Source organism: Xenopus laevis, chromosome 3L (assembly GCF_017654675.1).
Source record: "Xenopus laevis strain J_2021 chromosome 3L, Xenopus_laevis_v10.1, whole genome shotgun sequence".
Taxonomy (NCBI): Eukaryota; Metazoa; Chordata; class Amphibia; order Anura; family Pipidae; genus Xenopus; species Xenopus laevis.
In genome coordinates, this window is record NC_054375.1 from 3,946,111 (window position 1) to 3,957,500 (window position 11,390).

Below are 11,390 nucleotides of genomic sequence, written 5' to 3' on the forward strand. Positions count from 1 at the left end.
AAGTCCCAGTACAACTCCCAGACCCTATAACTCCCAGTCATTACAACTCCCTGTACAACTCCCAGACTTTTCAACTCCCAGGCCCTACAGCTTCCAGTCATTACAACTCCCAGTCATTACAACTCCCACTCATTGCAACTCCCAGTCACTGCAACTCCAAGTCCCAGTACAACTCCCAGTCACTACAGCTCCCAGTCATTACAACTCCCTGTACAACTCCCAGGCCCTACAGCTCCCAGTCATTACAGCTCCCAGTCCCAGTACAACTCCCAGTCACTGCAACTCCCAGTCCCTGTACAACTCCCAGTCCCTGTACAACTCCCAGGCCCTACAGCTCCCAGTCATTACAGCTCCCAGTCCCAGTACAACTCCCAGTCACTGCAACTCCCAGTCCCTGCAACTCCCAGGCCCTACAGCTCCCAGTCCCAGTACAACTCCCAGTCACTGCAACTCCCAGTCCCTGCAACTCCCAGGCCCTGCAACTCCCAGGCCCTGCAACTCCCAGTCATTACAGCTCCCAGTCCCAGTACAACTCCCAGGCCCTACAGCTCCCAGTCCCAGTATAACTCCCAGTCCCTGTACAACTCCCAGGCCCTACAGCTCCCTGTCATTACAGCTCCCAGTCCCAGTACAACTCCCAGTCAGTACAGCTCCCAGTCACTGCAACTCCCAGTCCCTGCAACTCCCAGTCATTGCAACTCCCAGTCCCAGTACAATTCCCAGTCCCAGTTCAACTCCCAGTACAACTCCCAGACCCTACAACCCCCAGTCATTACAACACCCTGTACAACTCCCAGGCCCTACAGCTCCCAGTCATTACAGCTCCCAGTCCCAACAACTCCCAGTCATTGCAACTCCAAGTCCCAGTACAACTACCAGTCACTACAGCTCCCAGTACAACTCCCAGTCATTACAACTCCCAGTCCCAGTACAACTCCCAGGCCCTACAGCTCCCAGTCATTACAGCTCCTAGTCCCAGTACAACTCCCAGTCCCTGCAACTCCCAGTCCCTGTACAACTCCCAGGCCCTACAGCTCCTTGTCATTACAGCTCCCAGTCCCAGTACAACTCCCAGTCAGTACAGCTCCCAGTCCCTGCAACTCCCAGTCCCTGCAACTCCCAGTCATTGCAACTCCCAGTCCCAGTACAATTCCCAGTCCCAGTTCAACTCCCAGTACAACTCCCAGACCCTACAACCCCCAGTCATTACAACTCCCTGTACAACTCCCAGGCCCTACAGCTCCCAGTCATTACAGCTCCCAGTCCCAACAACTCCCAGTCATTGCAACTCCAAGTCCCAGTACAACTACCAGTCACTGCAGCTCCCAGTACAACTCCCAGTCATTACAACTCCCAGTCCCAGTACAACTCCCAGTCCCAGTACAACTCCCAGTCACTACAATTTCCAGTCACTGCAACTCCCAGTCATTGCAACTCCCAGTCACTACAGCTCCCAGTACAACTCCCAGACCCTACAGCTCCCAGTACAACTCCCAGACCCTACAACTCCCAGTCCCTACAACTCCCAGTCCCAGTACAACTCCCAGTCACTACAGCTCCCAGGACAACTCCCAGACCCTACAACTCCCAGTCATTACAACTCCCAGTCCCTACAGCCCCCAGTCACAACTTCCAGTCGCTCCACTGCTACAATATGTCTGCACCCTGAGAATGCAGCCCCAGAATGGGGTTTACCCTTCCCTTAGAGACAGGCACATACAGGAGCTGCATTGCTGTATGAAAGGGACGGAGAGCTGTGGCCGTGTCTCACCTGTATTTATTCTCACAATCTCTTCTGTCACCAGACACAATGGCCTGGAGTGACTAAATGCTGCACAGTTTCCCTTTGGCAAACACACCTGCTGTGTAACTGTACTGAGTCTTATTCTCATGCACTGACTGAGGCCCAGCTACTACAGCCAAGTCACAAACAATATATTTACACTATATATCTAGGACACAGAACAGATTTATTTATTATAAAAAAAAATACAAATCAGGTTTCATTACAAACCAGTAATTCATAAGACATAGTGCCAGACATCTGCCTGTGGGAGGACAAATCTAGCAGATCTGTTTATTTGATCAGATGAGTTGCACTGATTGCATTTAACTACCCGATCAATATCTCAATCAGATCCCACTGTAATGGCCCCAGACACACAGGGGTCGTCAGCAGGTATAAGCCTCAACCAATCACTGAGCCTTCTGTGTTGTAGCTGAAACCTGCACTGCAGGTGAGTTGGGGTGCAGGGGGCTCCTGTATGTCAGGAACATGCAAATGAATTAAGTGCAATTTCCCAGACGTAGGGGCACGTGACCATTGAGAGTTTTTGGTAAGAAGTTCAATTAAAGTAAAATATTGGCTGACTAGATAGATTTTAAAGTGCAAGCTTTCGGTACAATAGTTTCATGTATACCTATTAAAGTGAACCAGAAAGCTTGCAATTGAAAATCGATTCAGTTAGCCAATACCAGTTTTCAGGTGCTTTCCTGCAGGTGGCCCTTGCCTCCCAGCTCTCGAGTTCTGACATTCCACTGGTTCTGATCTCGCTCACGACTTCTTTTGGGCTTTTCTCTTATCCACTTCCTGCTGGATTTCGGGAGGGAAGTCGTCTCTGTGCTGCAGGACACACGGCAGGCAGAAGCGCTTGGAATAGAACAGGCTGCATTCCTACTGAGGGAAGGAGATCAGAAGCTCAGCTTGTTCTTGCCCAAGTGCCAGTTATAAAGCTCAGTAACAATAAGGGGCAACGAGACACAGTCCCTCCGACCTCCCGCACGGGCCTCCGACCCCCCCGTCACCCACACGGGCCCCAGACTCTCCCCTCTCCCCCACTGCAAATCCCTCTGCACACTCGGGCCCTGCTAACAAATCCCCCTTCCACCCGACAGTGCACACCTTCTTCAGTACGTGATATTTCTTCATGTGGCAGGGGGAGGAGCAAGGCTCTGCCAGCAACAAGCGGGTCTGGGCTGGTATAGCCCATGAGGGCTGTTTGCCCACTGGGTTTTATCCCAGTGTTCCGCCGGCCCGGTCCGACCCTGTCCCACCCACTGCTTGAGTCACAGACTCCCTACCACTCCCCTGTAAGCTACCATCAGAGTGTTCTAGTCCCGCCCACTGCTCGAGTCACAGACTCCCTACCACTCCCCTGTAAACTACCATCAGAGTATTCTAGTCCCACCCACTGCTTGAGTCACAGACTCCCTACCACTCCCCTGTAAGCTACCATCAGAGTATTGTAGTCCCACCCACTGCTTGAGTCACAGACTCCCTACCACTCCCCTGTAAGCTACCATCAGAGTGTTCTAGTCCCACCCACTGCTTGAGTCACAGACTCCCTACCACTCCCCTGTAAACTACCATCAGAGTATTCTAGTCCCACCCACTGCTTGAGTCAGAGACTCCCTACCACTCCCCTGTAAACTACCATCAAAGTGTTCTAGTCCCACCCACTGTTTCAGTTACAGACTGCCATAAGAGTGTTCTAGTCCCTCCCACTGCTTATTAGAGACTCCCTCCCCTGTAGGCTTCTATTAGTGTTCTAGTCCCACCCACTGCTTGAGTCACAGACTCCCTACCACTCCCCTGTAAGCTACCAGAGTGTTCTAGTCCCACCCACTGCTTGAGTCACAGACTCCCTGCACCCCTTTTATACACAATATATTCTACCTACCGTGCCAACGCAGACAGCTTTCTCACAGAGACTACAGGGAGAGCCAAGAATCAGAAACTTCTCTTTGTCAGGAGTGAAAGGATCCTTTGTAATGAAACATTGCTCCAGGAGTCTGGAAATATATATTAAGATATCACTAGAGGCTACCCCATAATTTGGTTGAACAAAAGAAATGGGATTTTCCTTTTTATCTCCCACCATGTGACCTGAGTCACTGACTCCCATTAGTAAAGAAGAAACACACTGGCACACAAGGTGTGTAGTTGCAAGGCAAGCCCCTGCAAAAAAAAATGTTGTCAAGCGTAGTGATTCAAGGTGGAAAGGTACATTTAAAGGGAAACCAATTAACGTGATAGGAATCCCTGCATCGGTATTTGACTTTGCATTGGCACCAGTCGATGTTATAGGGGGGTGATAGTTATGTATTGTTGATTTATGTTCATTAAGTCTAACCTTTATGGGTTGAGTGGTCTGTCCGCCCCAATACTGATCCAGGGAAATATAAAAAGGAAACCATGATAGCCAAACACTTCTTTGCACACGGACATCGAGTGGCACAAATCTGATGGCAGATCCTAGAAAAAAATAACAGCTAAAAGGAGCCAGGAAAAGAAGCGTTTACTCCTTCAGAGAGAATGTTATTGGATCTGGTTGTTGCAAACCAGATATCCCAAGGGCTTAAATGAAGAGTTTAATGTGATCTGCTTTTTATAAACTACGTTCGTACATTAAAGGGATTCTGTCATGATTTTCTGGTGTAGTTATTTCTAAATTACACTGCATACATACTCTACAATATAAAATGTCATTCCTGAAGCAGCAAGTGTATTTAGTTGTAATATTGGTGTGTAGGTGCATCTCAAGTCATTTTGCCTGGTCATGTGCTTTCAGAAAGAGCCAGCACTTTAGGATGGAACTGCTTTCTGGCAGCCTGTTGTTTCTCCTACTCAATGTAACTGAATGTGTCTCAGTGGGACCTGGATTTTACTATTGAGTGCTGTTCTTAGATCTACAAGGCAGCTGTTATCTTGTGTTAGGGAGCTGCTATCTGGTTACCTTCCCATTGTTCTGTTGTTAGGCTGCTGGGGGGAAGGGATGGGGTGATATCACTCCAACTTGCAGTACAGCCGTAAATTGTGACTGAAGTTTATCAGAGCACAAGTCACATGATTGGGGGCAGCTGGGAAACTGAAAATATATCTAGCCCCATGTCAGATTTCAAAATTAAATATAAAAAAAATCTGTTTGCTCTTTTGAGAAACAGATTTCATTGCAGAATTCTGCTGGAGCAGCACTATTAACTGATGGGTTTTAAAAAAACAAAAAGTTTTTCCCATGACAGTGTCCTTTTAACAAGTGTTCCTTTTCCTTTACCGATAAGAACACAATCTTTGACTAAGCTACAGGGACAGGTATTCTTAACTATCCTTCCCTCTATATGTAGGGTAAAAGACAGAGTTAGTGATGCGTGGGTATCGGTGCAAAACGTTGCAAAAAGTTGCACTTCCACAGTAAAAATGTTTGCAAGGGCTTGCCCTGCAACCAAACACCTTGTGTGCCAGTGTGTTTCTTCTTTACTACTAGTATTAGGAGGTTGTTGTATCTTCTGAAGACTGGGCACCAAGCTTATCGGAATTATCAGCATTATCAGCATGAAGGGTGTGTGAGTGTTATTCCTTTTACAATAACTGATTCCCAGTACAGACACAAACATAACATCAAGGGGCACATTTAGAAGGGTAGAAGCGCGGTCCTTTGGCCGACACAACATAAAGGGGCGTATTTAGGAGGGTAGAAGAGCATGTAAAGGGGTGCATTAAGGAGGGTATAAGAGCATATAAAGGGGCACATTTAGGAGGGTAGAAGAGCATATAAAGGGGCATATTTAGGAGGGTAGAAGAGCATATAAAGGGGCACATTTAGGACGGTAGAAGAGCATATAAAGGGGCATATTTAGGAGGGTAGAAGAGCATATAAAGGAGTGTATTTAGGAGGGTAGAAGAGCATATAAAGGGGCGTATTTAGAAAGGTAGAAGAGCATATAAAGGGGAGTATTTAGGAGGGTAGAAGAGCATATAAACGGGCATATTTAGGAGGGTAGAAGAGCATATAAAGGAGTGTATTTAGGAGGGTAGAAGAGCATATAAAGGGGCGTATTTAGAAAGGTAGAAGAGCATATAAAGGGGCGTATTTAGGAGGGTAGAAGAGCATATAAAGGGGCACATTTAGGAGGGTAGAAGAGCATATAAAGTGGCACATTTAGGAGGGTAGAAGAGCATATAAAGGGGCACATTTAGTAGGGTAGAAGAGCATGTAAAGGGGTGCATTTAGGAGGGTAGAAGAGCATGTAAAGGGGTGCATTTAGGAGGGTAGAAGAGCGGTCCTCTGGCCGACACAACATAAAGGAGCACATTTAGGAGGGTAGAAGAGCAGATAAAGGGGCGTATTTAGGAGGGAAGAAGAGCATATAAAGGGGCGTATTTAGGAGGGTAGAAGAGCATATAAAGGGGTGCATTTAGGAGGGTAGAAGAGCGGTCCTATGGCCGATACAACATAAAGGAGCACATTTAGGAGGGTAGAAGAGCATATAAAGGGGCACATTTAGGAGGGTAGAAGAGCATATAAAGGGGCGTATTTAGGAGGGTAGAAGAGCAGATAAAGGAGCACATTCAGGAGAGTAGAAGAGCGGTCCTCTGGTCGGCTGCCCCGTTTGAAAAAACATGTCCTTAGAAAATCATCATGGCCTCCTGCTCAGCTCCCCCCGCGTTACTTACACGACTGAATGTGAATTTGGGGGCCTCTGACCAAAGTACGTGTACGGGACAGATAATCTGCACAGCTCACACTCAAACACTCCTTTAGGCCGAGATTCCTCCAAATCCATCTGGAAAAAAAAAGGGAACATAACTGCAATTCCATTGGCGGCCGCAGAAAAGCAATTTCATAACAAATGTTTCACAATAATCAATGGCGTTTACCCCCTAACCTCTTCCCCCCCCACTGATTGCTGGAACGAGGCTCAGCGCCTGGGGGATGTTTAGGCCACTGAGATACTGAAAGTCTTTATCTACAGACTCTGGTGAAAGAAACTTTTCGAGGAAATTAGCAGAATTGTTTATTGATGTCATTAAGGTTAGTCAGCAGCACTTATTTCTACTGTAATTCACACACATCAGTACTACTGTCTCCTCACACTGCTGACTAGGAAGTAAATAATATTCCCCACACGAGTTTGAAGGACAGTGAAAAGGGCGGGAAATGATAGAGACCTGTGCGCAGCCGCAGTTACATTCTCATCTCGGTGACTGCTCGCTAGATGGCGCTAGTCCGTGGGACAGAATATACTCACGTTGCCTCAGCAAAACAGCAGCCGCGTTCTTATACATATGCGCCGAAACTCCTCTCTAATAACTCGGATGCCTTTACTGCAAATCTGGGGCTCGCCCTCTATTATGCAGCACACGCCCCGCCCACCTTCCACGCTCAATCACGGACAAACTGAGGCTCCTCCCAGCACTGGGCGGGGCTCTGCATTGGTACATTGACCTACGCCTGACTGTGAGGGTGTAGCAAGATGGCGCCGCTGTCCCTGAGAGACTGCAAGGTGCGTGATTGCTGCTGTAGGGAGGTCACATGAGCAGCTCTGCCTGACACCTAGTGGGGTACACAGGGATCCTTACTATAGCTGCTACTGGTTGCTAGGCTGCAATGTTTAGCCCAAGGGTGACAGATACTTACACCTGCTGCACTACCTCAGGGAGGAGGAGACATTTAGCTCAGTTTAAGGCAGAGAAGAGATAGAACTATACTAGTTGTCTGACACGCAGGGGAGCATGGGAACTCTCAGTCTGTCCCCTCATGGGGATATAAATGAACATTTCCCCTTGACTGTACTTTCTGGGGGTTAATTCCTTTCACACACATCTGCCCATTTCTACTGTCGCAATCATTAACCCTCCCCTCACCAGGCAGTAAAACCACATCACCCCACCATTAACCCTGCGTGTTCCTAACCCGCTCACTTTCTGTCTTTCAGGCTTGGCAAGACGCAGGCTTAACCCTTTCCACCACCAGCAACGAGGTTTGCAAACTTTTCGACGCCACCTTGATTCAGGTAAAGCATCGTCTGAGTTATATTGCCCTTTAAAGGGTCAGTCAAAGACGCCAGTAATAAGGAACACAGTCAGCGCTTCTGCTGTCATTTTATTGCAACACCAAACTGCTGACACTTCCTTCCCTGGCTGTAAAGGCCTCCCTGTATTGCATAAACCTTGTGCTACCGGACAGTTATACAAAAACGAATGTCACTGGGCTGTTACATGTATGGGTTAATACAGGGGAACAGGAGGAGCGAGACGCTTATATCAAGAGGGTAGAGCCAAAATTATTTTTCTTCTTCTGTCCTGCCTTCAGAGGTGGCTACTTAACCCCATGGCGTCTGCACTGACTAGAAGGGCCAGTCTAGAGAAAGTCTGTTGCCCCTCCTAATTCTATGGGAATCTTATTATTCCCCTTATTAATTTAGTCAACCTTCCCTGTACTCCAGCCGTATGTCCCTTTCAGTGAAATGAGAGAGAAATCTATAAAGAGTCTGGATGGGGCCCAGCTACAATATATTGGCTAAAGTCTCCCAGCTAGTGTAACAGATTATAGTGTATCAACTACAGTCTCTCAGCTACAGTGCACAGTCTCCGAGCTGCAGTCTCCCAGCTACAGTGTACCAGATACAATGCACCAGATACAGTGTATCAGCTACAGTCTCCCAGCTAGAGTGTATCAGCTACAGACTCCCAGCTAGTGTAATAGCTACAGTTTCCCAGCTACAGTCTCCCAGCTAGAGTGTATCAGCTACAATGTACCAGCTAGAGTCTTCCAGCTAGTGTAACAGCTAGTCTCCCAGCTACAGTGTTTTAGCTACAGTCTCCAAGCTTGAGTTTATCAGCTACAATGTACCAGCTACAGACCCCCAGCTAGTGTATTAGCTACAGTCTCCCAGCTAGTGTATTAGCTACAGTCTCCCAGCTAGTGTATTAGCTACAGTCTCCCAGCTACAGTGTATTAGCTACAGTCTCCAAGCTACAGTGTATTAGCTACAGTCTCCCAGCTACAGTGTATTAGCTACAGTCTCCAAGCTACAGTGTATTAGCTACAGTCTCCCAGCTAGTGTATTAGCTACAGTCTCCCAGCTACAGTGTATTAGCTACAGTCTCCAAGCTACAGTGTATTAGCTACAGTCTCCCAGCTACAGTGTATTAGCTACAGTCTCCCAGCTACAGTGTATTAGCTACAGTCTCCCAGCTAGTGTATTAGCTACAGTCTCCCAGCTAGTGTATTAGCTACAGTCTCCCAGCTAGTGTATTAGCTACAGTCTCCCAGCTACAGTGTATTAGCTACAGTCTCCCAGCTACAGTGTATTAGCTACAGTCTCCCAGCTACAGTGTATTAGCTACAGTCTCCCAGCTAGTGTATTAGCTACAGTCTCCCAGCTAGTGTATTAGCTACAGTCTCCCAGCTACAGTGTATTAGCTTCAGTCTCCCAGCTACAGTGTATCAGCTACAATATACGAGCTACAGTCTCCCAGCTACAGTCTTCCAGCTAGTGTAACAGCTACAGTCTTCCAGCTAGTGTAACAGCTACCGTGTAACAGCTACAGCCTCTCAGTTACAGTGTACCAGCTACAGTGTATCAACTGCAGTCTCCCAGCTACAGTGTATTAGCTACAGTCTCCCAGCTACAGTGTATCAGCTACAGCGTATCAGCTACAATATACGAGCTACAGTCTTCCAGCTAGAGTCTTCCAGCTAGTGTAACAGCTACAGTCTTCCAGCTAGTGTAACAGCTACCGTGTAACAGCTACAGCCTCTCAGTTACAGTGTACCAGCTACAGTGTATCAACTGCAGTCTCCCAGCTACAGTGTATCAACTGCAGTCTCCCAGCTACAGTGTATTAGCTACAGTCTCCCAGCTACAGTGTATTAGCTACAGTCTCCCAGCTAGAGTGTATCAGCTACAATATACCAACTACAGTCTCCCAGCTACAGTCTTCCAGCTAGTGTAACAGCTACCGTGTAACAGCTACAGCCTCTGTTACAGTGTATCAGCTACAGATTTATGAGAAAATGTACTGTATATTACAAGTATTATCCAGAATGCTCAGAACTTGGGGTTTTCCGGATAACGTATTTTTCCGTAATTTGGATCTTCATACCTTAAGTCTACTAGAAATCCATGTAAACATTACATAAACTGGTTTTGCTTCCAATAAGGACTAATTATATCTAAATTTGGATCAAGTACAAGCGGCTGTTTTATTATTACACAGAAAAAGAAAATCATTTTTGAAAATGTGGATTATTTAGTTATAATGAAGTCTATGGAAGACGGCCTTTCATTAATTCGGATCTTTCTGTATAACGGGTTTTCCGGATAATGGATGCCATACCTGTATTTTATTGTATTTAAACATCTATTTCTTATGTTACCTTAATGTAATAAAAATCTAAATGAACAGCATGAAATAGCAGGGTAATTAAGTCAAGCTGTTTGTTGACAGTCTTGAGATCTACTGATGACCAGCTAAAGGTCTGCTGGTAGATCCTGATCTACGTTTTGGGCACCCCTGATCCACAGTATATCTGGTTTTTGTCCTCAGTATGCTACATGGAAAAACGACAGTACCCTGGGGGGAATCGAAGGTTGCCTGTCTCGCATTAACAATACCGATCCAAATTTCGGTAGGTACTTGTGTTCAGTTTTTTTCTCTCTTTAAAAGATAAACCACCACCTTTGCATTACCAGTGTTTGGATGGTCTGTCCTGTTTAGTAATGGGCCACGTGGCTGCCAATGGTTTGGAACTGATCGGAACCGGGCGCTCTCCGCTGGTGGACAAGGAGCTGGACGATGCACTGAAGACAATGTCGGACCTTTCCAAGTCCCAGGCGCTGACTGAGAGAGAGAAGCTTCATGTAGCTGCCGTGGAAACGTTTGCCGATGGGTAACAAAATATAATATAGTTTGGGTTATTACCCTGGTCCTGGGTGGGCACACTGATTTGGGTTATGGAAGCTTAAGACTGCTCAATGTAGCTCCTACTAGATCAAAGTCTGCTTTCCTATGATGTCATAAATATTCAGAAAAGAACATTATTTTTTTCCCAAAACATAATTATATATAATTATTTTTTAATGTAGAAATCTCCCCAAAGCGGCTGATTTGTGGGAACGGATCTTGCAGAGCCACCCGACGGACCTTCTCGCTCTGAAATTCGCCCACGACTGTTATTTCTACCTTGGAGAGCAAAGGCAGATGAGAGATTCTGTGGCCAGAGTGCTGCCATACTGGAAACCCGAGACTCCACTGAGCAGGTCAGACATCACTTACACAAATATATTGATCTTTTTAAAGGCCAAGGAAACCCACCGTACACAAGTGACATAGTAAGTTAGGTTGAAAAAAGACACGCGTCCATCAAGTTCAACCTTAAGTCTATATATAACCTGCCTAACTGCCGGTTGATCCAGAGGAAGGCAAAAAAAAACATTTAAAGCCTCTCCAATTTCCCTTAGAGGGGGAAAAAAATCCTTCCTGACTCCAAAATGCAATGGGACCAGTCCCTGGATGAAGTTGTACTATGAGCTCTCTCCCATATCCCTGTAATGTGACAGGATAGGGGCAGCTTTCCTTAGTCTGAATCGGAGGTCGCTTTTTA

The 11,390-nt window shown here is 46.6% G+C and overlaps 2 protein-coding genes across 3 annotated transcripts in view; one reads left to right on the forward strand and one right to left on the reverse strand.

The window, feature by feature from the left end:
- Positions 1-1,951: 1,951 nt before the first annotated feature.
- cdpf1.L (cysteine rich, DPF motif domain containing 1 L homeolog) overlaps positions 1,952-11,390 on the reverse strand; it is a 20,077-nt gene continuing 10,638 nt past the window's right edge. The window contains exons 1-5 of one of the 2 annotated variants that reach the window (XM_041585845.1): positions 7,030-7,166; positions 6,455-6,564; positions 3,681-3,792; positions 2,358-2,674; positions 1,952-2,315 (exon numbers count right to left, since the gene is read on the reverse strand). In XM_041585845.1, the coding sequence (XP_041441779.1) occupies positions 2,555-2,674; positions 3,681-3,792; positions 6,455-6,564 (342 nt within the window). In that variant the 5' untranslated portion in view covers positions 7,030-7,166 and the 3' untranslated portion in view covers positions 1,952-2,315; positions 2,358-2,554. Of the gene's footprint in view, positions 2,675-3,680; positions 3,793-6,454; positions 6,565-7,029; positions 7,167-11,390 lie in introns of those variants that run through there. The other variant, XM_018250519.2, reaches the window with a different exon arrangement.
- Positions 7,233-11,390, forward strand: part of ttc38.L (tetratricopeptide repeat domain 38 L homeolog) — a 12,082-nt gene continuing 7,924 nt past the window's right edge. The window contains exons 1-5 of the mRNA NM_001097877.1: positions 7,233-7,284; positions 7,717-7,794; positions 10,334-10,415; positions 10,505-10,676; positions 10,873-11,046. Coding sequence (NP_001091346.1) covers positions 7,255-7,284; positions 7,717-7,794; positions 10,334-10,415; positions 10,505-10,676; positions 10,873-11,046 — 536 coding nt within the window. The 5' untranslated portion in view covers positions 7,233-7,254. The remainder of the gene's footprint in view (positions 7,285-7,716; positions 7,795-10,333; positions 10,416-10,504; positions 10,677-10,872; positions 11,047-11,390) is intronic.